This window comes from Anser brachyrhynchus (assembly GCF_964034855.1).
Source record: "Anser brachyrhynchus genome assembly, chromosome: 24".
In the NCBI taxonomy this organism is placed as follows: domain Eukaryota; kingdom Metazoa; phylum Chordata; class Aves; order Anseriformes; family Anatidae; genus Anser; species Anser brachyrhynchus.
In genome coordinates this window covers 2,280,721-2,306,083 of record NC_137717.1, presented here as the reverse complement: position 1 = coordinate 2,306,083, position 25,363 = coordinate 2,280,721, and the positions used below count along the sequence as shown (strand labels likewise).

The following is a 25,363-nucleotide window of genomic DNA, read 5'->3' as shown; positions in this document are numbered from 1 at the left end:
TAGCCTCCTGTGGGTATATGAGGTGGCTGTTTTTGCAGTCCTGCACATAATAACGCAACAAATGTAGAAGCTAATTTAGAGAGCTTGATTGCATATAGATTAGGAGGGTTATTTTATCTTCTAATTTATCACTCACTTTCTTGATACTATGAGGTCCTTCTGCAGACAGGTTTAGATTTGACTATCCCGAGTAGTTCTGAAACATCTGCAAGCTCATCATTTCACTGCTCATCTCCAGCACTACCAGAGGCACCGGCCTGCTCAGCTGCTGTGACTTGTGAGGTCAGGGCATGAACGCCAGCTCCTGCCATTCTCTGAACTTTCTATTTGTTGACTGCACAGATCAGTCAAATATCAGCCGTGGAACTGAAGGAAATAGTTCTGTAGATTTAAGAAATATCAAGTACAACCACAGAGGCAGAAGGATCCTTGTTCACAAAGACGATGGAGGTGCTTTCTTCAAATAAAAAGAGGTTTATTAAGATAATGAGAATGACATTGTGGTGTGGGTGTTGTACATCTATTGCAGCATTAAGAGAAACAACAGCAAGTACAAAATCCTGCAGAACTTCTATAGTCATTATTATCACAGCCTATCTTGTCCATGCTACAGTTTTGTGTATCCAAAACTTCATTCCCATTTCTAATGGCAGAAAAACCAGAGACTTTCATCTTTCAAAAACAAAACAAAAACAAAACAAAATAAAACAAAACAAAAAAAAAGATTCAATTCGATATAAATAACTCGCACTGGACATCTTAAAACTTTCAGATTTAATTACACATAAATAAATATATACAGATTTAGAACAGTTCGGTTTGGCCTGGTTCAAGTTCTGCTCCTTGTGCTTTATTAATTATTATTATTATTATTATTAATTTTAGAAACTTCTGTGCTGTTATCTGTAGGTTGTGGAGTTGTAATAAGTCCCGGGTATGACTTAACCTGCTTTATCCCCTGCAGTAGCAGTTGGAAGCTCTCCGCGGTCGGTTCCTGCCCTGGGAAGGACTGGGGTGAGGTTTGTTCCTCCCCTCGTGGCACGGCTCAGGGCTCCACGGCCCTGGGAAACACACGTGGAGTCTGTCTGAAAACTGTAAACGAAGTCTGAAACGGCTTCAAATCCAAAGCAGTTCTGCTGGCAATTTTCTCCTGGCCTGGCTTTAGGGCTGGTGGGGAAATAGGAAGGTTTCCTCCGTGTTTGCCTGTTGAAACCAGCTGATAAATCCAGGTACAGCCAGCGACCCAACTCCCTGCCCTCTTCTGCTCGTTCCTCTGCTTCTTGCACTGAGGAGGCCTCTTCTCGCTCTTCTCAGTTAGAACAAATTCCTGGAGCGTGTCAGGATTTCGTTATGGGCTTTCAAAAAAAATAAAAAATAAAAAATTGCACATGACTTGGCTTCCTGCATCCACGATTTAAAGGAAAAAAAAAAAAAAAGGCAAAAACCAAAAGCCATCAACCTGGCTTATTTTCTCATTCTCACTACGTCCATTAGAGTTGGTTTCTTCGTCTTAAATTCTTTAAATCTTTTCTCTCTTCTCTTTGTTTGCTTTACGAGTTTCATCCCGAGTTCAAATGTAGCAGTTCAGAAAAACTCTGCCCTGGGTCTTCGTCCCCCTGCGCAGCGTTTAACCTTCCTATTGCTCCCGGGGAAGGCTGGGGAGTCAGCGCGTTATTTCCGATGCTTCACTTCCTTTTCTGATGCTTTGGAGTCTCCAGCCGTGTGCCCGTTCCCTGTGCTGTTCATGAACATTTTATCCAGCCCCTTGAGGGACTCCACCAGGTAGTTCTGGAAGGCTGTGAGCGCCGCACAGATGGCAGGACCCCCAAAGCCGTGGGTTATCAAGCTGAAATGAGTCAAACAGCTCTGGACACCTGGCTCTAAGATGAGGGAGGGGCGGCTGTTCCCCAGCGGTGAGCGGTCCTGGGCTATCAAGTCTGCAAACTCTTTACAAATTTGCCTGAAAGAGAAAGGTCTGTGTTACTATAAATGCTGCTGGAAAGTTTGGTGTTTGCTGCTGGGCGTGTTTGGGGTTTCTTTTTCTGCTCCTTGCACAAGCAGCTTTCTGCTCCAGCCTGCAGAAAGCCCCTGAGTACAGCCAGAGCTGGTGCAGCAGCTGCTGTTTCGAAGGGGCACGTACAGCACTGCCACAACGTTCCCTGGGGTTAGGTTAACCTCTCCCATGTAGGAGCAAGCCCTTCAATCCGTGCTAATTATTCATCTTTCTGCACGTTCTTCAGGTGTGGCTGTGCACAGTTTATGAGGCCAGAAAAGGAAGCTTTCGGGGCAGAAGAGGAAGGTTTCGGAGCTAACGCCGCCCCTCCCTTGCAGGCTGCGTGTACCTGCCACGCTGTGGTCGGGTAAGTACTCACTTGGTAGCCAGCAGCATGTTTTTCCTGGTGTGGAGCTCGGTGGGGTCGGAGTGCTGTCGGCACAGGTACTCTGCCGCTGCTTTGGCTGGGAACTCTGTTTCACACACATAGCCGAAATCCCGGGCCAGGTGGACAGCTTCACCTACAAGCAGGACAGATTGACAAGCTGCGTCAACACCTGTGTGAAAGGGAACATTTTCTGTAGCAGCTTCAGACATTTCACTGACATGGCTCACGGGACTGCAGTGCTCTCCTTTCTCAATCACCACCCAAGAGCTCTCTCCACCTTTGGCTCTTGAGCTGGTGCAGACACACCACTAAGAGTTTCTTGTACCCATCTGTAAAACACTGAGTCCATATGGGTCCGACTGAACCATCACCACCTCTAAACAGAAGCCGGTCCTTTCCTTTGATAATTTAAAAGGCATCAAGCGGGTGGTGGCAGGCGTTGGGTCAGGATGTGTGACTCGCTAAGCTGCTCTCCTCCAAAAGAAAGAACAGCAGAGGTGGTTCTGACTTGGCTGCTTCCCTAGCTGTATCTGTCTCTCCCCACTTCTTCCAAAATTTCCCGCTGGCCTCTCCAAACTGAGCAAATCATAGACTAGTCCTAGAGTTTTAAGCACGGGTTGGAGGGTGCAAAGCAACCTTAGCCCTGTTACTGCCAGAAAAAACAGGGATGTGAGGACGGAGGGAGACGAAGGAAGGTGTTTACGTCCTCCCACAGCAAGCAGGGCCCTCGGGCTGGGCGTGCAGGCAGCATATCCATCACCCCCTGGAAATGCCCACCCATTGATGAAATTGATCCATCTCCGGGCGTCCCCCTGGAAGTAATCAGAGCTGATGGCAATTGATCATGCCCAGCACCCGAAATCCTGGTCGGGCAGGCAGAGCTAATTTGACTTGCCCCCTGCTGCTCACACGTATTAGGCCATCCATCCTGATAACATTAACCTAGATCCTACCACAGCTTTCCCAGCTCCCAGAGCTGGCTCTGCGAAGCCATGTCACGAGGAAAGTGTCTGTGCTTTCTATATAGAGCTGATGCTTTCCACTTTCTCTCTTCTGCCAAAGAAGCAATGGGTAAGGTAAACCTAGAGAATTGGAATTGCAGTTGTTCATATGTTAGAAAACAATCAAAACATACTGGCTGCTGAAAAACAGCTATCGTGACAATAAAAAAGGACTGTATGACCTCGTGGCGAGGGCCTGGCTTTATTTCCTCCCATGAGTGTGTGGGAATGGCTCAAAGTTTTAAAGGCAATTCAGATGCTGGCTTACAGAGGCTTCAGCAGAGGGAACAAGCGGGCTTGGAGGCAGGAGCCTGCAGCCTGCCTGAACACATGCCTCTTTCTGAGAACTTGGGCATGCTTCTGAAGCTGAAATACAGCCTTACTGCCCATCCAGGCCTGTGCTGGAGCTACCTGATAGGGCAGATGCTCAAGAGAAGGGAAGAGTTCCCAAAGGAAGCTGCGCTTCTACCTGTGTGCAGCCCTTTTAGTGCTCCCTGGACTCCCGAGCCCCCACCCTCCCTCATCTATACAAACAGTTTTGGGTCTTCTGTGTAACAAAAAGTATATTATTAGCACTCCAAAAACCCACCTAGTATTTTTTAAAAATGAACAGACATTGGGAAAACAGAGGGGAGAAAATATTTAAAAAAGGCAGCAAACATCCAAGAGAAGACAGTGCCTGATGCACAGAGGGACAAGCCAGTTTCTGTGTGCTGGGTAATGACAAAGCACTGACACCTTCCTCTGCATGAAACATCTCCCAGTACCATAGCACTTACTTGCAGGAGGAAATTATATCCATCAAGCACACATGGCGCTACTCTTTTATTTACTATGAGCTGGTAAGCAGCAACCAAAACATCGGCAGCCACCTGAAATCAAAATGTACATTTCTTCCTTCCTTTCTTTCTTTCACTCTTTTCTTTCTTCTCTTTTAATGGAAATCAGCTTTTCATTCAGCACAAACCAACTGCCCTCAGTAACAACCTCCGCCTAATGAAGCGGGTCATTTAATTTGCTGGCAACAATGGAAATGATTTTCTATTCAGAAACTGCAGGCAGCTGCCTCCAACACGCTGGGCTCGAACACAATGGATTCCGGAGCTGGAAGGGAGTCGTAGCTGTCACTGCATTTGTTTGCGTCCTGTGCCCTTTTCTCCAAAGACAACATCGTCATTTCCATAGTGCGAAAAGTAGGAGGGGAGCAAACGAACAGGCGGCTCTGAACACCTCAAGCTGCACAGCACCTATAGCTGCTCTCAGCCCTTAATGCCATGTGCTGGGCTCAGCCACCACAAACTTTATCTTCACCTGCAAGACCTCAGAGCCACGTGGCATCTCCTCTGTGTCTTGTTTGTCCCCTGCTGTGCCAGCAGAGGAGGGCCTGGCTCCCATATGGGGCATCTCTTAGGGGACACAAGGCAAGGACCTGTGCTGCGCAGCCCCAACAGAACAGGTCGGTGCTGCCCAAGGACTGGGCTGTCCTTGGGCACAATCACAGCACGCGATTTTGTGGCCCGAGAGGGCACGTGGTGCTACAGGACAACTGCCAGGCTCAAACCTCAGCAGCTTTATTCAAGCCTTTTTGTGTTTGGTTTCTGTGATCTTGACTAAGTTTTACCAAAACTAGTTCCCAGAAGTGGCTGGTAAATTTAGGCAGGGCCAAAAGGGAGCTTGCAGCTCTGATGTTCCGCCCAGTTCAGCTCCTGAGCGCCTTTTCCAGAATGGGCTATGACTGGTCCGACAGAAATGTCTCAGTTTCAGAGGACAGACGTGTTTGAATCAGCAGGGAGACTTCCACGGGGATGTTTCCAGTCTCAGTCGCAGTTAGTGGTGACCACTGCATACTTTGTTTTAAGTGTTCTCGTTTGTGGAAAGCTGCAAATGAAGGGTGTTGAAGTTTCGGCACTCCCGTCTTACGAGGGAGCGAAGAGACTCTTACCTTCCACCAGCGAGGTCAGCAGGGTGACGTTTGCAGCTTTGCGCCTTCCTGCAGGTAGATTTAGTCCGATTTTCTCTAGCCTTTCCCTTAAACACCGACCCCCATTTTTTGATTTTGCCCTGAAAAGAATGGAGGAAAAATAATTATGATGTAATTAAGGTTAAAATAACCATAATTCCACTTTAAGCTTTTAGGTTTGAAGGGAAAGCAACAAAATCCTGTTCCCGGTAAGCCATACACCCACAATTTTTCTTCTCCACTAACATGGGATGTAAACCCCAGTGCAGGACACCGAGCTGGCTTCGGAGGCATCCCCTGCCCGCAGCAGGGAGCGTGCTGGGGAGTTCCCGGGAGCGCTGTGCCCCTTACCTGCGCAGGACCCCGCCGAGGAGGGAGGCGTTGAGACACTCGGGGGGCGAGAGCCGTCTCTGCACCTCCCCGACGGTCACCTTGTACTTGGAGGTGGAGCTGAGCAGGGAGAGGCGGCCAGGCACCGAGCAGAAGACCTCGTTGGGATTCGTCACCCCTCCGATCAGGCCGTCTTTGTTCATGGACAGGGCGGGGATGGTGGTGCCGTTCGCCTTCGAGGGGATGGGCACTGGGAGACAAGGAGGGGAGAGAAGGGGAGACGGGGGCTGAGAGGCCGGAGCTCGGGAAGCAGCTCGGTGGCTGCTGGCAGCTTTCTAGCACCCAGCACGAGCGCTGCTAGCCGGAGGTGTAAGCGTGGCTGCCTGCGATAACTCAGGTTCGTGTTCTCTTCAATGAAGGAAAAGAGAGGTGGGGTTGATGAAACCAAACTAAAAACGAAAAAGAATGGAAGAAGCCCAGGCTCTGCTCTCGCCTGCTTTCCCATGCCTCCCAGCTCTAGTGGAATTAAACCCGGGGTTTCGGGTTGGTCTCCTGGAAGACTAAGGTCTGCCCGCAGCATCGGGCTGCATCTGCTGCCCTGTGTCCCCTGGCGTGGGTGGCAGCAAAGCACTGGCCCTTCGCAGGGGTGCACGTTCCTTTCTCCTGGCCTGGGAAGCTGCTGTGGGGCACAAGTCCCCGTCTGCGTCCCTCCAGCCTGCGTCCGCAGGGCTCAGCTCCCACCTTCCTGCCCTGCAGAAAGCCGGGGAGGTGCCGGGAGGGCTGAGCACCGTGCCTGCAAACACCTGCCTGTAGGAACAGGGGAAAGGCTTCAGCTTTGGGATTAGCCCCACAACAAGCCGCAGCCCTAAACTCTCATCATGCCGGGCTGAAAGGAAGCTTGAGATGATCAAACACGATTAATCCAGCACAAACTTCCTTTTGCTCAATGGACAGCAGTCGGTTAGCGAAGAAGTTAGGCGGGCAGTGGTGAACGCAGCACCACACCGGGCCCTGGCATCGCACCGGGCTGAAACGGGCACGGTTTTCCCATACGTCACCCCAGTGAGAAACGTTCTGAGACGCAGTAAAGGTTTATAGGTTCAAGCTACGGCTGTCGCTTGTGCCAAATCTCTTCTGGCTTTCATGTTCTGAAATTAATCACCAATTTAACTCTGGAAAAAAAGCAGGTTTTTTCAAAGAATCCAAAGAGGACTGCAAATGCCGTCGCTCCAGATCATTTCAGCCCTGGCATTCCTTGTGGTGCCTTGGTAATGGAACAGCTCGCGTTCAAGTAACGCAGCAACGAATGCCAGGGTGAGATGCAAGTTTTATAAAGGAAATACGCATGCCCAAAATGAAACAGAAAACCCGAAAACTAATTGGGAAGGCTACGTAGACTGGACCTATTAGTGGACTCTTACAATCAGCATATTGTAAATAGAGCTCAACAACTTGTTAGCGTGGCAATAAAAAGCAGCACATGGTACATAAAAATGGCTAATGTTTTAGGGCTGAAAGATGAATGGAAATGAGCTAAGGTACGTTAAGCTCCCTCTAGCATGAAACTTGGGCAAAGTCAGGGGACTGAAGGGCAAGGTGCTGGAGTCGGTGACTGCGGTGCTGGCATGTGCCACGACTGGCTGGCTGAGGGATGTCAAGGGAAGAACAAACACAGGAACATCACCGCGTGACGGAGGAAACCAGAGACATTTCCAGGAAGCAGCAACTTCAAAGTTTTCTCTCCCAGGCCCAGAACAGGTTATATTTGTCTCTAAATTACCCTTGAAATAAAAAGTCAGAGCATGTTTTACAAATATCCATGCAGTACTGCAAAGGCATGTGTCGCGGCAGGGCCAGGCACCCAGCACGTGTGGCTCCTGCTGCAGCGGGGCCACCCTGTAACCGGACCCCTGGGGACCCCAGGGTTGCTTGCTGCACCACGTATTTTATCAGTGCGTGCAGTGCTCTGCATCATTTATACACTCACACGTTTGTGCATGCCTGGAATCATGCAGTGGTGTTATCCGAGCCTGCATGCATGGCCGGGGACCTGCGGACACACACCAGGGACCGAGCAGTCATGCGGGAGAGGGGCTCATGCTTCACCACGCGTGCCCATGAAATGTGGCAGCTGGGGAAGGAGGCAAACCTCGCTGGTGCCAGCAGCAAACACCCGAACCTACAGAAAACTGGCCCGGAGATCAGCGAGGGGGCGGCTGCAGGGATGGGATGGGGTGGTGGGTGCAGGCAGCACGGATGGGTGCTGGTGCACAGCAGGGTGATGGCATGGGGACACAACACTTTGGAAACGTACTGGCCTTTTTGGGGATGACCCTACGGTCAGACACAAATCCCCCTGGAGAGCTGTAACCCAGAGCCCCCCCCGTGGTGCAGGTGATGCCCCGAGCAGCTGCACCACCCTTGCTGTGTGCACCACGGAGCCCCGCGGGCACTGGCACCGAGGCGCCCGGACCGGACCGTGAGTATTGGCATCGCTCTTCTGCCTCGAGGCCAAGCTGAGAGCACGGCCCCATCACATTTGGCATGAGCATGCATGGATGGGACAAGGGCAGAGCTGGCACCCTTGGCAGCATGGCACACCGAATGGCAAGGGGGAACGGGGCGGGTGGCAGCCCAGCATCACGCAGGCGTTAGCGGCAGTGCTGGAAACCGAGCCCGGCCTCTTGAGTCCTGTAACAGTGCTTCAGCCATTAGACAGCGTTGCCTCAACACAACAAGAATAAACATAGCCACGTTCGCCATTAATTATTAATTATTGTTATTTGGCCTCACCTGCTGTTTGCCTGGTCTGATCTGCAGCTTGTTTGCCCATAAACATGCTGCAGGAGGGAGACAAGCTACCATTAAAGCCTGACAGCTTTGTTTCCTTGGCTCTGGGGGAACCAAAATTGTCTCTTGTCATCTGAGTAAACCAAAAGTCCCCCTCGATCTTCAGTTGCTGCTTTCCCGTTCCCGCAAGCAGCAGGTGATCGGAGCACCTGAGCCAGCCTGCAGACAAGAAGGAAGCATGAGACCGCTGCAGGCGCAGCACCCGGCGCAGCGCCCGAGCGTGCCGGCCCCGGCGTCCTGCGGCTGCGGGCAGGAGCAGGGGACGCATCCAGCCCACGGTGGGTGCGTGCGGACAGCTGAGCCCTGAGGGCAGCACCCCGGGGTGCCTGGCACGGCATCACACCGAGGTGTCACCTAAGCTATGGTGCAGAGAGAGGCACGGCTGGGGCAGGGAGGGGTGCTCACCACTGTTTCTGGGCACCGCGCAGGCGGGATGCGGGTGGGAAGAGCTCGGTGCCACCGTGTCCAAGCGGGGTCGCGGGGCAGGGCACGGAGCTGAGCCTCCCGCGTGCTTTGCAGGCGGCACAGCTGGGAGCAGAAATGTCGTGTTGGTGTCACCGCACTGGACGCCCCCTCTAAGGTTTCCTGGGGCTGGGCCACGGAGATTCCTGCCCTTGGCTCCAGGGACATCGCCCTTCGCTCTGCTCCCCATCACCGCGTGTGACCAGTCCCCACGGCGGGCAGGTACCAGCTGCTGGCTCGGGCAGGCTCACGGCCGCAGAGGGTGGAATTTGGGACAGAAACGTGGCCCAGAGGCTGCTCGGTCCTACAGGAATGGGCCCACACATCACACACAGACCAGCAAAGGAGGACTTGGGTGCTCGTGCGCAATCCGCGGGGGTGCCCAGGCGCTTGGCCCCCTCCAAGGGGCAGCTTGGGCGCAGCTGGGCCCACCGTGTCCCACGCCAGGAAGCTGTGACGGGCAGGACATCTCGTCGCTATTTCCTGGTTATGGGAATATCAGCTGCCTTGCCAGCTCCACGTGAGCTCTGCAGCCCGGTGACACAGCGGTGACTGGAGGGTGAGGCAGGGGGCCCAAAGCTGGGAGCTGGACCCAGTGCTGGTGGCCTCTGCTCAGGGGCCTCGTGGCGAAGGCACAGCTGGACCTGGGACAGTGGCAGGGCAAGCAGCCGTGCGGGGCTGCTGGCAGGCTGGTTTTCAACAAAAAACATTCAAATACGTTGGGCTTTTGATAAAATGAGCTGCTGACTTGCCAACGGGGTTGTTGTAGCCCAGGGAGCTGGGGATGCCAGGGAAGAAACCGAGTCCCAGGGGTGAGTTACGGGACAGCCACAGGGACGTGTCTGCATGGGAGAAGGGGGGAAAAAAATCCTTCTGCTCCCCAAAGCCCCTGGGTCGTTGAGTCTGGGCTGCTGCCTTGCGCCCCCCCTAAGCTTTGCTCGCCCTTTCCTGTAGCCACAGGGCTCTCCGCTCTCCATGGGGGAGTTTTTACTCTGCGTGTTGCTTAGCTCGGACTTAGGCTGTTCCTTCTAACCCAACAAATCCGAATGGTCTTGCCCCCTGCTGCTGATCCTCAGCTCCTTACGCAGAGGGGAACTCAGCTGCTGGGTTCCCCCGGCAAAGCCTCAGCACCACACTTTGCCCCGGTGAGCGCCTGGTGCCGGGGATGCTGCTGCCAGGCTGGGGAGTGACAGGGCTGCAAGGAAACGCTGCTGGGCTGCGCAGGAGCATCCCGGGGATCCAACCAGGAGGGAAAAACCGAGTTTGAAACACAGCTGTTCTGACAGGGCCCTTTCCCCAAGACCTCAAAGAGTTTCCCGCAGCTAATCCCCAGCCCAGCGCTGATACAGGACCTGCCGCTTGAGTCATTGCCTCGCTCCCGGTGCCTCGGTGAGCTGGCTAATTACTGCAGCCGGGGAAAACTGAGGCACAGAACAAGTTAAATCATTTACCAAAGAGCAGGCATACGAGCACGATCTGAATGCACGCATTTCTGGTCTGTGGGAATGCTTTTATAAGCAATCCGGGCTTTACAGCACTTCCTAAAATTGGGCAATAGCTACAGAAAGCTGATTAGGTACGTCCCCTGCTTCTGTAACACCAGAATCTCTTTAATGCCCTGAAATAACGCTGTATTTGTCACTGCATCCTCTTGTCTCACAGTGCCCTTGCATTTTGAAGTCAGCTGTTGGGAACGTCCCAGTGCCAATAAAAGGTGTACAACTTCTACAACTTCTTGCTGAACGTGGGAAGGAAAACGATCCTAATTTCTTCTGTGGATGGCCACAAGAAGCGTTCCCACGAGGCTCACCGCCTCGCTGCCTCCTTTCAGGTTGCAGGGGAGGTGCCACTCGCTGTGCATTGCGTGCACATCGCAGAGTGGCACCGGCCCTGCTGCAACTCCGCGGGTAGGCATGGTTTGTCTTCCCTTGGAGCCCAAGCAGCTTCTGATCTCCTTTCAGAGAGGCGTTTTTTGTGCTGACTCGGATCTAGTTTGCCTTTTAAGCACACCTTGGGCGTAGCAGGCAGCGGCGATGAAACTCGCACAGCTCAATTTGCTCTGGCGTGAAAACTCCTGATTCAGAGAGAGTGATTTCAGGATAGCTCCTGGTTTCCAAGCACACCGAAGGCTTCGTCCCTTCTCTTGCTGGGTGCATCCCACCGCCATGCACTTGTCCTCCTGCCTCCTCTGCAGCCGAGGAGTCTCTTTGTGGCGCCCACGGTTCACCTCTGCAGCTTGGGCTCCGCCGTCTCCGTCAGCAAAAAGGAGATACCAACATCTACCTGGGACGGACGCTGGGATACACAATTAACGCTGGCCAAGTGATCCCTGGATGAAGGATTCCTCCCGACGAGAAGCCCCTGGGTGGGAAATGCAGCCAGCAGGAGCTGGTCCGGTGCCTGAGCACAGGACGTGGTGATGCCTCTTGGGGTAGGGAGGCAAACCCTCTGACGCAAGGCCCAGCAGCTCCAGGGATGTAACGGGGGGCCAGACCTTGCTTCTCTGGGGGCACTGGGCAGCGGGGTGCAAGGGGAGAGGCACCGGGGGCCTGGTGAGCGCCCGGCTGTGAAGCTGCTGGGTGGGAAGGAGCCTGGCGCCTTCCAGCTCCGGCCGAGGTGTCCTGGGAGGAATCTTCTGACAGCTTCGGTCTGGTTGGCAGAGGTGGGTCCTGAGGCTTTCGCGTTCCAGGTACAAAGAAGAAGGAGCAAAGCAGCACGCTCTTCAGGGGCCTTTATGCAAGGAGCCGGAATTCCCTGCCTTTCCCTGGGGAGTTTCAGCACAGCCAGACCTGCAGCCTCATGCTCTGCTGCCTGCTCGCCCCTCTCCTTCCTGTCCGTATTCACAAACTGTCTGAAACCACCTCCCAACTCCTGAAAACAGCCACTTTTACCTGCTGCTAGCCCCTTGCCACCCCATGCAGGGTCTGTGCCCATGGGGACGTCACCGGCCCCGCGGCTGCTCCGTGCCCCTACACCGATGCTGACTGCGCACCGCCAGCTTTTTTGTTTTAAGGGAAAAGAGATTTTACCTAAAAAAAAAAGAAAAAAAAAAGATGAAATACTGACTCATTTCCATTTGAGAAATGTGCTGCCTGCTTGCGAAATAATTTGTAAGCAGGAAAATTTGTGGCGCTTGGAAATCAAATTGCTTTTCGTGCTATTATTTGCCCGGTTCCATTTCCAGCCGAAGCTCGGGGTGCTGCGAGGGGAAAAACAAGTCCAGAGGGAACATGCAAATCGCTGCCGTCTGACAAGGCTGTTTTCTTCCTTCCCTGGGTACATTACAGGTAAATCCTCCTCCCGAATCCCTGGATGCTGGTGCTTTTGTTGCGACACCTCTTTTAAAAGCGGGAGCGTGCTGGAGCTTAGATCGCATTTTAAAGCGCTATCAGGTAACCCCCCGGGAGCCCACCTTGTAACTCAATTTCACATCTCCAGCCACCCCTAAAGCGTCTCGGCACCGCAGGGCAGCTCCGTGCCAGGGACGCCGGCACCACACGAACCAATTTGGGCTGCTCCTCGTTGCAGCTGCTGCTGTTTTGCCTCCCTGCCTCTCGCTGGCAGCAGGCGAGCCACGGGCATCGGTGCCCGGGGATGGCACCGAGGGCCCAGCCCAGATTTCGGTGCCTGCGGCTCTGCCCGGCTCCACGCGGTGTGGGGAAGCCTCGGCTGGCTGGGAAGCTGTGCTGGTGGGCAGCCCCTGATGAAAGGTGCTTCAGAAAAGGCACGGGGTTAGCGCCGTCTTTCAGGAAGAGCGTTCAGCGAACTAATCTAGCCTTAGTTTGAATGTCTCTGATGTAAATTATACGACCGAGATACATATATAAAGAAGTGGCTGCATGTGGGTGTGAGCCAGAGGCGACTGCTCCTGCCGTGGCTTTAAAAGCCCTGTTTCGGCGAGGAGGTGCTGCGGAGTTCAGCTTCTTCAATTTCCTGGTGCTTCAGCGCAGAGGTATTTATTGATGGTCCGGGGAAGGAGGTCAGTGCCATCAGCCATATTTCAACCCCGCAGTCTGTAATTATCCTTTCTTCCCAGAGGGGATTATACAGGTATTTTCTTTATCTTGAATGCACAACCTGAATCGAGTCCCCATGTCAAAGGGAGCCTCTCTAGGAAACGCTGTAATCGGCTCAAAGGCCTTTTCAAATGGAAGGATGGAAAGAATCTTGTTTTTTATCTCAGGGCATTGCAGATTGCTGAGCCCCGATAGGGAAATGGATCCGGGACCCTCGAGAGGTGAGGGAGCAGAGGTGCAAGTCAGCAGCCCCAAACCATTCCCACGAGAAAGGTAATCAGGAGAGGTCCCATGCCTATGCAAAGCTCCCCCACTTAACATTTTGTTTCCAATGCAAATCAATACATTAAGTTATGAACTAAATTTTAAGGTGCCGTGTGATATTAACTGCGATTTTTCTCTCTGTTACAGCCGCTGAAGTGCCTGCTGTGTCTCACCGGGCACTTGTCTGTTTCTGGGGAGTTTCAGGCCGGACTGAGGAGGTTCAGCCTCCCTGGGGCTGGTTCAGCATCCCATTAAAGACAGTACCTGCTTGTGTGTCTTTAAAGAAACAACCAATCCACAGAACAACCAAAATTATTCACACCTTTGCAAAAGCACCTTGAGGACTGGGGAGGGGATTAGTAACTGATTTGCAATTAATTATTCCAGCTCCTGCATTTCCCTGCTTTACCATTTAGACATAACTCGACCTCAGATGCGCTTGTTCAGAATCTTTCGTGAATTTGGGAACAGATCACAGTTTGTTGGGAGTGCCACAAGTTTCCCTGCTGGGCTTGGATTTAGGGACTGCGTCGTGCTGTCGGGGGAGCCTCAATGAGCACCTGAGGAAGCAGCCTGGATAAAAACCTCGGGAAGGAGCATTAAAGATTAAAATGTCCTCCTAACTCATGAAATCCAAGTGCCCAAAGCTTCACAGAAATGAATGAAAAAGGACTCGGATACTGCTTTTGAAAGTCAAAGCTCACTTGCAGATATTTTCTGCCCCTGTTTTCTGCTATTCACCAGCAGAAGTGCTCTGGCAGTGCCGTGCCCCGACCCCTCCTGCACCGCTGCGCCTCTCCCTGCCACCTTTACGACGTGAAAAGTTACTGCAGGGATTCAGATTATTTCACTTCCCCTCCCAATTCAGTATTTTTTTCTGAATTTGCAGCTAAGCTCTTTCCCATCTGAGCAAGAAAAATAACAACTATTTAAAATTCGGTTCAATTATTAATTGCTCTGGACACATCTAAGACTCTCTGCCTCTTTTTGTATAGAAAAAGCGCGTTTCACATCACAGAAATTACACAGGTATCGGGTAGGCAGGAAAAAAAAGTGGGAGGCTGGAGAGCTGTAGGATTTAGGTAAAAGGAACTGGAAATCTGCACGGCTCCATGCAGCCGACAAGGAAAGTTTCTCATCAAACGTCGCCCCAGCAGCGAACGCTCCCGCCTGCGCCCACTGCACCGCTCTGCCCCGTAGCGTTCGGCATCACAGGTTTATTCATTTAGCAGCACAAACTCCCATTACATTTTGGCAACCGGTATATGGGATCTTTATGTGTTTAAACAGTATAATCCATTTTACAGTAACATGCTTGAGAGGTTTTCCCTGTATTCCCTATAGGAGCGCCTGAATTTGTGTGGCTTGGATCTACATAATCTAAAAAGGGAGAACAAAGATGCTGTGTCTCTTGCAAACGGCGGTGGATCCTGCGTAAGCCATGGTAATGTTACTATCAATTTGTTAAAATGTATTTAGATTATTGAGGGGCATAAGACCCTTCAGCAAAGATTAGACATGAATAATAATAGAAAAATACTTCTCACACGGAACTCGCTGCCAATCCGCGGAGCATTTGGGGAGGTTTCTGTTCGATTCCCAGACCGCAGCAGCGCACACAGGTCAGTTCACTTGCCCTTTTGGAGTCACCGGCTCGCCTGGGGAGTGCTTTTGGGGGAGACACCACTTCATGGTGTTACAGTGAAGCTGCTTTTACCTGCCCTGCTCAGGGATGCCCTGGGGCTGTAAAGCCATGCACCAGTGGCAGGTCGGGCCAAGCGGCCGCGCTGCAGCAACCCCGCTCCCGGGTGCCAGGACGCGGCGTGGGGACATGCATGTCAAGAACCTTCTGTAGCAGCACGGGGACTGCGGCGGTGCCAGGGAGACCCGGGGGAAGAAGCAACACCAGAATCCTCCTAAAGGGAAAACAGCTCCGGCCAGCCACAGAAACAGCAGCAGGAGGAATCGAGCTGGCCACTGGGACGGCACACATCCATACCCAGGCTACCGCGGTGCAGCCTTATGGTGTCTGCAAACCCTCTGATGTTTCTCCAACGATTGCCCCAATGCTTTGCTAGCCTGGATCTTCTGCTTGAGCTGGGTGCTTGGAGCAACCTGGACACCTTTGCTCAGATCCCCTGCTCGCACCCCATCAACCCCAAGACTTCAGTCTGTCCCGGTGCGCGCTCCGGGGATGCGCCGTCCCCTACGCAGCCGCCTCGCCGGGGACACCGCCGGGGACACGGCTCCTGTCCGACCAGTCCGGAGGGAACAGGGCCTGACCCGACCCCTCGCTGCCTGGCGCCTCGGCACTCGGGTGACTGATGCCAGATAAATGCCTGAGATAGAGGGCGGGGAGCCTCGGCCCCGCTGGAATCCCAAGCACGCACCGCGGACACTGTGGGAGCTGGGGAAGGTGAACCCGCACGCAGCTCCCCTCATCCAGCTCCGGAGCCGCTGGCACAACTGAACGCTGCTGTATTTGATTGCAGACGGTGGTTTGGGATCATTTCTAGCAATTCTTCCTCATTCCCTACTGCTTCTCTGCTCTTCTCCTGTAAGCCCCAACACTTAACCTCTCTCTGAACCAAAGGCGATACCTGGACGGGGCAGAACTGGGCATGGAACAGGGCATGGAGCCGAGAGCCGAGCATGCAGCAGCTCCAAGCATTATATCCACACTTGCTAATTAGTTCCTCCATTAAGAATTAAAATAAACAAACAAATGGAAGGACAGCAAGAATGAGTAATTCCCTAGGATCACACAGGAAAGGGTGGGATGATTTAGTGGTTACGGCACTAGTCTGGGACTTCAGAGAACCTCGTTTAGGCTCTTTAACTAATTAAGACAGATTGCGCGCATTTTTTTTCCTGAGATCACATATCTCGGAACATTACTAAACAGGGAGGAATGGGCTGCCTCTGCCTCTGCCTCTGCTCCACTGCGGTCGCGGCGTGACCCCAGGCACGTCCCCGGCTGGCGGCACAGAGCTGGTCCCCGTGGGCTTGTGCCACCGTGGGCCTGTCCCACCGTGGGCCGTGGACCGGTGTCCTGTGGGTGCTGGCCGGGCGCGTGCCTCCTGCACAGCCCCAGCTGCAGACCGAGGATCTCGGCGCCGCCTCCTTTGTGGGGCGTGCGTCACCGGGCCTGGCTTCCCGGCCAAGCAGCGCCCGGGCGGTGGCTTTTTGGAGCACGTTGCGAGCTGGAGGCATCGGCACCATAGCTGGAGGGCCACGGGAATGGCAGCTGCTGAGCTCAGCAGCCAAAATGGGTGCTGGGGGGTCTTTGCCTGCCCTCCCCAGACTGTCTTGCTGATGGGGGGGTGGGAGGGTGGGCAGGAAGAGAAGATCTGCAGGGTGAGATGAGCAGAAAGGGCTGGATCGTGATATTTGGGGTGTTGGGCGCAAACCGGAGCACAGGAAGAGGTCAACTTGGTCTTGGCCAGGACCAGTGACTTGAGCAAGGAGCAGAAAAAAACTTGATATTGCACTAAAATGCCCCCAGGAAAGACCTTCCCAGAGGCACCGAGTTTTCCCCAGCGAAGCAGCTGGCGACTGACCGCGTCCCTGCCCACAAGCAGCTCACGCGTGACCAGCTGCCGCTGTGTGCCACCGGCTCCCGAGGGCCCCTTGGCCCCCGAGCGCGACCGGCGGCTGCGCCCTGCCCGCCCCGACGAGCAGGGGCTGCGGCACCCGAGCTCAAGGCAAGCACCCGGGCTGCCAAAATATCCCACAGCCCCCACAGCCAAGGCGTGCAGGAATCGCTCCTCCAGGGCCAGCCCAGCGCGGCGCCGTCCCGTGGGGAAACCGCACCTGGAGTCCGGCTCCTGTTGGTTTGACTCCCCAGCCACATGCCAAAAAAGCAACCCAAGCTGGCTTTTCTGAACCTACCCTTTCAGAGCTGCTTTTTACTTCTAACAAAGAAAAAAAAAATCATTTAGAAGCATCTAATTAAACAGTAAGTCATGACAAGGTACATGAAACTTGGAGATAACGCATGCCTGGGAGGCACCGGGAAGGTTGAGACAAAGCCCAGCGCCTTCACCGGTACCCGAGCGTGTTATCTCGCATGAACACACACCTGGTTTTATCCTGGTGCAATTATAGGACATTAAAAATATAATTTTAATGGAGGAACGGTGATCTGGCCGCAGTTCAGAGTGAAAACTTTCTTTCAAGTTTCTCTGTTTGATTAGCTGGGGCTCCTGCAGCGCGCGCATGTGTGCGCGAGGGAGCGGTGCCTGCGTCTGGGGGTGCGGCGGCGTTTTGATGAGCACCGCATCGCGCCGGCTGCGCAAGGGCTTGTCGAAACTTTAAAGCCTTTGCGAGCGGAGCTGAGGAAGGCAGCAAAGCCTCCCTCAAGCCCCGGCTTGTCCCGGGTGAGCCCCTTTTCCCACTCAGGCCAACTCCCCCAGCAGATAAAGCTGCGGCGAGCAGGAGAGCTCTGCCAGCTCGGCGGGAGAAGCCCGAGCTCAGCACCGTACGTCTGACTCCTGTCCAAGCACCTCCGCCCACGCTTTGTGGACAGTCTTATAAAAGACAAGTCTTCGCAGCCCCAGGTGTTTTATAGGATGACCTCATTTATTACCTTTCTCATCGCAGGAAATGATGTTTATCTAATCTGCTGCAAGTATCGTTCTTTGGGGAGTTTTTTTTTTCCCCTGCCACATCTGGCTTCACGCGACATTTCTTACAGCTCAGATCTTCCCCGCGCCAAAGCGGAGAAGCAGCATCGGTCCCACCAGCCCCGAGCCCACGCCAGACCCCATCCCTCCGGCAGCCCCACGGCGAGACCTGGCTTCAAAACCTGGCTCTCGCATGCCGTGGCGAGTGGATCGAAGGAGCTCAGCCTTAGTCTCCCTCCTCTGCTGCATTCTTTAGGAGTGACAGCCACTTCTTGCAGTATTTCTAAATGTGGGCTCGGAGCACTCCGAGGCATAGCTTTCCATCTGTCCGTCCAGCATCCAGCCAAACAGGTCCGCATTCCTGAGCAGAAACGCTAGCACCGCCACTCCGGAGCAGCTAAAAAGCCTCGGATGGAAATTTAAACGAGTCACAAACACGAGGGAGAGCGCGGCGGCCAAACCCTGCTGCTTCAAAGAGAAGCCAGAGGAGCCGGGTCCCCATCGGCCAAGCAGCACCCCTGGGTGCCCGCACGCGCCCGTGCTGGCGGCACCCTGCCCTGGTGGTGCTCCGGGAGCAGCTTCCCTGCGAGCAGGGTGCAGGGCCCTGGGGATTTCTCTGCTCCCACTGCTCGCAGGGCCCCGTCTCTCACCACCGGCCTCCATGCGCTGGCACCATCGCCAGCAGGACCCCGGGTGCGCTTTGGTGCTGGGGAGAGGGATTTTTATTTTCCTTCCCAAAAGGAGGCTCTTCTGCTGAGCCTGGAAGGATGTCAAAGCGATGAAATCCCTCTTTATTTTATGACCAAGCTGCAGGGTTGTTTTTTTTTTTTTTTTCGCTAAGAAGTGCAATGGCGTAATGCTTGATTTCATAAACGGAAAATCCCGCTCTGCTCTCTCAGACCGGGGCAGAAGCCGCACCAGGAGCTCCGGCGGCGGCTGGGGGCTTGCGGGCGGGTTCTCCTGTGCTGCAGTTTGTCTGTGGGGTTTTGCACCGGGACGTGAGCAGCTGGCCCGGGCCTCTAACCACAGGGGCAGCAGGTGAACGCAGCAGAAAACGCCTCCAGCAGCCGGAGCCTGCAGCAGCCGCAGCCCCAGACCAAACTTTTTCCGAGCTCGTTATAATGTTTTCAAGCTTAGTATAGTCCTGCTCTTACATAAATGCTTGGGGGGGGGGGGGGGGGGAAGGAAAACCAAACCAAACCAACACCCACCAAAAAAAAAAAAAAAAAGACAGAAAAACATTTCTGAAATACTTTTTAAAAAGAGGGAGAACAAACAAACGCGTACACGAAAGATAATCACAAAATCTCTGCCGCCCCGTGCAGGATTTTACCCAATTAATTCCCAAACAAAACTACGGGTTTCCCGTTTGCCGTCCCAGTCCTGGGGGCAGCTCACCCCATATTTTTTAGGATCCCGAAGCCCCCGCTGCGGGGCTCCTGGCCCAGTGGTCACGTTTGGTTTCTGCCAGCGTCGCCAGATCTCCCCCCGCGCCCCCTGCCCGCTGCAGGAGCCCAGGGGGCACAAATCGGGTCCCCGGGCACCGAGCGCTCCCCGCTCGCCCACAGGCACTGCCACAGGGGCTGCAGGGACGGGGGGCAGGCGGGGGGGGGCATTTCGTTGAAGCGGGACCACGGCACCTCAGCGGCTCATTACGGCGAGATTTATCTGTTTGCACACGCACGGCTTTAGGTCGGGTTTCTGTCCGAGGGCCGTACGGGGAGGAATTCAAGGATTAAGCAGCCCCGGTTGCGGGATTTGAGATCTCAGCGTAATTTATGATAAAAACATCCTTTTTTTTCCACCGTTCCCCCAGCTTGGGACGGGAAGAGGCGTACCGAGAGGTGCCCGCTGCCCTCCCTGCCTGCCCGGCTGCGAGGCTCGGGCTTTGCCCCTGATTTATTTTATTTTATTTTTTTAATTTATTTTTTTTTTCCCAGGGGGCAATTCCCGACAGCCACGGTGCCTGAGGCCGCAGCTCGGGGCAGACTCAGCCGGCCCAAACGGCCCCGCTCTTAGCCCAAAATTAAATTAAAGAAATCAGGCTGAGGATTAATTAATCCTCCCGCTCCGAGCACGGAGCAGCGGCGCTCGCAGCTCCTGAGCGCGGCTCCTGCGCGCAGCAGTGCCCTGGAAAACGGAGCAAAACCCCCGGTCCTGGGGGGGCCCCGAGGCGCTCAGCACCACTCCCGACCCCTCCCTGTCCCCCTCCGGCCTGCAGCTGCCGTTATTCCCGAGCTTTCCTCCGGTTTTCGGGACATTGCTTCCAGAGCAGCCCGGCCGGGAAAGGGGGGGCGCAGACATCGAAATTTCGGCCGGGGGAGGCACGGGGAGGCCGGGAAGGGCTCGCTCCGGAGGGGCCGGGAGGGTGGTCCCGGGCACCGGCGCAGGATGCGGCCCCGGGCAGCCCCAGCGCTGCCCCGCACCGGGCCGGGGGTCCCCGCGCTGCCGCCCCGCTGCGGGACCCCCCCCGCTCGCCGCCGCCTCCCCGACTCTGCCGGGGTCGCAGCTGGAGGCTGCGGGGAAAAGGAGCCGGGATCCCCCAAAATAATTCGCTTTTTGATGCTCTGAGCTCCCGGGGAGAGACGGGGAAACCCTGGCGGGACATGGCCCCAAGGCTGCAGCCGAAACCTGATTGCTCTCCAAAACGCACTTTGTATTTTGATTCAAACACAGCAGGCAAAATAAAATAATAATAATTAAAAAAAAAAAAAAAAAAAGAAAAGACCGGGAAAGGCAAAGTGTCCGTAGGCACAGAGGCTGCAGACGGTTTGTACCACAACGCCCTGCTTTTCAGCCAGGGTTATTTTCTATTTTCTATTTTCTTTTTTTGTTCTTGTTGTTTTTTTGTTTCCAAAGAGGGAGCCTACCTTTAGGTACAAATCTGCCGCAACAGATTCTCCCACAACAACAATTCCTCCCGACGAAAGACGGAAAATTCCTAATTAATCGCACGTTTTGAAAAACGGAGGGGAAAAAAAAATAATAATAATAATAAACCAAGACTATAATTTCACCCGGACCCGCAGCCAAAGGCTCCCACCGAAACGCGTTTCTAAAAGGGAATTTAATGCTGCCCGCACCCCGAAAAGCAGCCGGCGAGCGCCCCGGCGGCACGGCAGAGCACGCTGCGGCTTGTTGCGACCATCCCTCCTGCGAGGAGGTTTGATGAAATGCCTCCCGTGTGCTCTAATTAAAGCGCAAATAATTACCGCCCTGACCGCTCCGCCGAAACGCCGTGCGATGGAGCCGGGCGCACGGAGCGGCAATTCTCCCCGAAACGGGGCCGGAGCGCACCGGGAGCGCTTCTCCCCCGGTCCCACGCCGGTCCCACGCCGGTCCCGGGGTATCAGCAGGCACCGGGCAAGGGGAAACGTCCCCGAGCCGAGCCGAGCCGAGCCGGGCCGGGCCGGGTCTCCCTACCCCGGGCCACTCGCCCCCGGCACCCGGCGACCCCGCACCGCGCCGGGGCGAGCGGCTGCGGCTCCGTTTGCCCGCCCGTGCTCGGGTCCTGAGCGGGGGGCAGCCGCTGAACCCGTCCCTTCCACCCCCATCATTTTGTAAAAAAAAAATCCCCGAGAGCGGCTCCCGATTGCCTTGCACCACTTATTTGCCCTGCCCGTTTCGCTTGCCGCACAAATCGCTCGTGTCCCCCTCCCGCTCCCAACAACGCCCCGGTGGGATTTTTTGTTAGAAAACAAAAATAAATTGGGCGGAGAAGAGCTTATAAAATATATTTGGTGGAGGGGAGCTGGTTCCCAGCGCGGGGCTTCGCGTGGAAGCGGAGGGGCTGCGGAACACGTCGGGGAGAAGCGGCGATAAATTCGGGGAGGCTGGCACCGGGGGGGGGGGGGGGGGGGCCTGCCCGCGGCTTCACTTCCCCGCTCCGGTCCCGGAGCCTCGGCAGCACAAAACCATCCTCGGCCCCGTTTTGTCCTTCCCGGGCCGAGCCCCGTTCCGCCGTGCCCGCGCTGCGCGGCCCCGGGGCGCCGAGCCCGGGAGCTGCCGTCGAGCCCCGCCGGGGCGGCCCCGGGGCTTCCCCCGCCAACCACCCGCGGCCCCCCGGGGCTCTCCCGTAGCCGGGGCCGCCCGGCCGAGCCCCTCGGTCCCCCGGTACCGGGAAGGAGCAGCGGGCCCGGTTCGGCCCGACGGAGCGCGGCCGGCCCCGGACAAACGGCCAGAGCCACCCGCCGGGCCCCGCCGCTTTCGTTTCGCCCCCGCCGAGGCTCCGAGCGGCACCGGAGCCGGGCACACGGCAGGGACCCCGCGCCCGTTCCTCGCCGCCCCGGAGCTGCCCGGTCCCGGCTGAGCCCCGCTCGGCACCGACCCGGGGGAAAAAAAACAAAACAAAACAAAACAAAAAAAACCAACGACGTGGGGGGAGCCCCGAGGGCAGGAGCCGGGCCCGGGGGCCGCGTCCCGCGGTGCCGCCGCGCTCTTACCTTTCTTGATCACGGACTGATCGAGCAGGTTCATGCCGCCGTCGTCCACGGCCTGAAAGCACCAAAGCCAGAGCCGTCAGCCGGGGGAGAGCGGCGGGGCCCGGTGCTCCCGGTGCTCCCGGTGCTCCCGGTGCTCCCGGTGCTCCCGGTGCCGGCGGCGAGCAGGAACCGCTGGGACACGGACGGGCGGCCCCGGGAGCGGAGCGGAGCCGCGGCCTCACCCTCTCCATCGCGGCGTCCCGGTGGCCGCTCCTTCCCGGTATCGGGGCGCCCCGGGGGGACGAACGCCCCGCGGCACCCCAAAGCAACCCCGCGCCCCCCCTCACCCCAAACCACCCCGGCCTCCCCCCCCGCCCCCCCCGCCCGGCCTCCCCCCGGTCGCCCCGGTACCTGGATGTCCTCGAGGCCGTGGTGGCCGAGGCCGTGGAGGCCCAGCGGGCCGTCGGGGAGGCCGTGGCCGCCGTCGGGGAGGCCGTGGAGCAGGCGGGGCACGGCGGGGTACTCGCGGCGGGGGTCGAGCCCCAGGGCCCGGTGGGTCTGAGCCAGCAGCCCGGCGTCGTCCTGCCGGGAGCGCTGGGGGGGCCAGGCGGGCTGCTGGTGCTGGTGCAGGGGGCTGAGAGCCGCGTAGGGGTCGGCGAGGTGCGGGTAGCCGGGCTCCTGGCCCTGCGGGTAGGGCAGCGGCGGCTGCGGGTACGGCGGGGGGAAATAGGGCGGCTGGAAGTCGGCGGCGGGCGTGTGGCAGAGCGGCGGAGCCGAGCCGTAGGGAGCTTGGTTGAGAGCGGGGAGCTGCGGCAGGCGGGCCCCGGCCGGTGCCCCGGGGAGCCCCTCGGCGCGGTCCTGCGGCGGCGGAGACAGCGGCGGTGAGGACGGTGCCGACCCCCCCCGTCGGGTGCGGACCCCCACCCCCGGCCCCGGCTCCCAACCCCAGCCCCGGTGGCGGCCCCGTCCCGCACTCACCATGCCCGGGTAGCTGTGCACCAGCATCTGTGCGGGCCCGCGGCGAGCCCCGGGCGGGCCGGGCCCCGGGGGCGCCCCCGTCTCCGCCCCTCTTTTACCCCGCCGGAGCGGCGGCTCCCATCGCCCGCCCGCTCCTCTGCGCCGGCCCCGACTCCATGCACGCCAGTTATAGCGGCGGGGGCGCGCCCGCCGCGCCGGGGGCGCGCGTCAGCGAGCGGGGCCGGGGACGCGCCGCCCGCTCCCGAGGGGCCCCGACGGCTCCCGGCGGGCGGAGGGGGCGAGGGGCGGCCGGGGCTGCTCCAGCGCCGTCGGGCGGCCCCGGGGACGCGGCTCCCGTGTCCCCCTCTCCTCTGTGTCACCCCCCCCCAAGGTCCCCCCTCAATCGCCCCCCCCCGGGCTCCCCCAGACGTCCCCTGCGAGCCCCCTCGGGGAGCGCCCCCGGGCCGGAGCGGGACCGAGCCCCGAGGGCCGGGGGGGGGGGGTGCTGGGGGTGAGGGCAGGCGGCTGCGCTTTATTAGCCCGAGCGCGGTGTTAGGGCCTCGGTGAGACAGCGGCCGGGCCTCCGGTGGAGGCCGGGACCTCCGCCCGACGGCAGGGCCCGGGGCCGGTGCCGCCGGGAGAGGGCCCGGGGCTCCCCGCGGGGCGCTTCCCTCGCCTGCCCGGCGGGGACCGGGGAGCCCCAGCGAGGGCCTGGGGCGAGGGAGAAAAGTCTGGGGGCGCCCCGGGCCTGGCTCCTGCCCGAGGGGACGGGAAGGAGGGAAGGGAGGGAGCCGGGGCGCGACAGAGCGAGGGAAAACCGGGGAGCAACGACAGCAGCGTGCGCCCCCTCTTCCGTCCCTCCCCTCCGTCCTCCTTCCCTCTTTCTCTTCATCCCTCCCTCTTCCTCCCCATCCCTCCCTCTTCCTCCCCATCCCTCCCTCCTTCTCTCCATCCCTCCCCATCCCTCCCCATCCCTCCCTCCTCCTCCATTCGGGCCCTCCCTGCGGTGCAGGGCGAGGCAGGACCAGAGCATCGGGTCCCTGCGCAGGGCACCAGGCACCGAGCACCAGGCACCGAGCACCAGGCACCGAGCCCTGTCCGCAGCAGGGAACAACCCCCATCGATGCACACACCCCGGTGACATGCACAGGGCACGCACACGCAGACCCTGATGCGCTGGGGCACACTCACCCTTGCACCCACCCCACGCGTGGCACACGCTCGCACACCCCCGGCGACACGCGGCTCCGTGGCAGGGCCCTGCTCCCGCTGCCCCTGTCCCCGCCGTCCTCACCGTGCCACCCTCCGTGGGCCCCGGCCACCCTCCTCCATGCTGGAGTTTCCATTCGTGGCAGCGCGTAATTTGCGTGCAGGCAGAGAACAAACACTTTACCCTAAACTGTAACACACTGTGATGTGTGATAGACATTAACAAACACAATCCCACATTACATTTAATTTAATTCCACTCTTCCTGCCCCGAGCTACAGCTCCCTTCATTTTCATTTTTTCCTCTGAATTCCCACAACTCAGACCTCTTTGATTTCCAGGTTTAATTAACAATGCTCATTAAATGCATTTTTATTCATTTCTTTTAATATTACCCTGCCACCTGTCTTTAGGAGGCAGAGGCTGATCATTTATTCTAATTTATTTCTATTAAAGATGGCATTTAGGGGAGGGAGGAGGGCCGTGCAGGGGTGTAAGGGGCTGATCTGTTCCAATCTCCTCATCCCCCCTCGAACGCTTTTCAGGGAAGCCGCTCCTGAAAGTTCGTGTTTATTCTCCGCCAGATCCGTTTCATTTGCTAGGAAAAATCGGATTGGACGTGCCGTGTTTTGCAGCTATGTTCCAGTTCATTCTTAAAGTCCCTCGCTCGTCTAGCCCGCACAAAGCCGATCCTTTCTTCGTCTCAAAGAGGTGAAGCGGTGCAAAGCCCTGGCAGTGCGCGCAGCGAGCCGGCCTGCCCGCGGCAGCTCGGGGGGAAGCCGTGCTTCCACCCCAAAATGAGGCAGAGCAAAGGAAAGCTGCAAAACTGATGGATGAAGGGAGGGAAAACCAGCAGGAAAAGCTGCCCTGATGCCTCTGGGTGCAGC

General features: G+C 56.8%; 1 protein-coding gene across 3 annotated transcripts; it reads right to left on the bottom strand.

Moving 5' to 3' along the window:
- Nucleotides 1-454: 454 nt before the first annotated feature.
- TFAP2E (transcription factor AP-2 epsilon) lies at nt 455-23,457 on the bottom strand. 3 transcript variants are annotated; one of them, XM_080567331.1, is made up of 9 exons: nt 23,289-23,457; nt 22,722-23,168; nt 22,332-22,383; nt 11,876-12,013; nt 8,466-8,681; nt 5,694-5,922; nt 5,325-5,443; nt 2,373-2,514; nt 455-1,960 (listed from the first exon to the last, which is right to left on the bottom strand). In XM_080567331.1, exons 1-9 carry the CDS (start codon nt 23,313-23,315, stop codon nt 1,672-1,674), a joined length of 1,659 nt encoding a protein of 552 aa, XP_080423457.1. In that variant the 5' UTR covers nt 23,316-23,457; the 3' UTR covers nt 455-1,671. The 3 variants fall into 3 exon arrangements, with proteins under 3 accessions (XP_080423457.1, XP_080423458.1, XP_080423459.1); XM_080567332.1 differs by lacking the exon at nt 11,876-12,013 and having other exon boundaries at nt 23,289-23,456; XM_080567333.1 differs by lacking the exons at nt 8,466-8,681; nt 11,876-12,013 and having other exon boundaries at nt 23,289-23,453.
- Between the last annotated feature and the right edge of the window lie 1,906 nt (nt 23,458-25,363).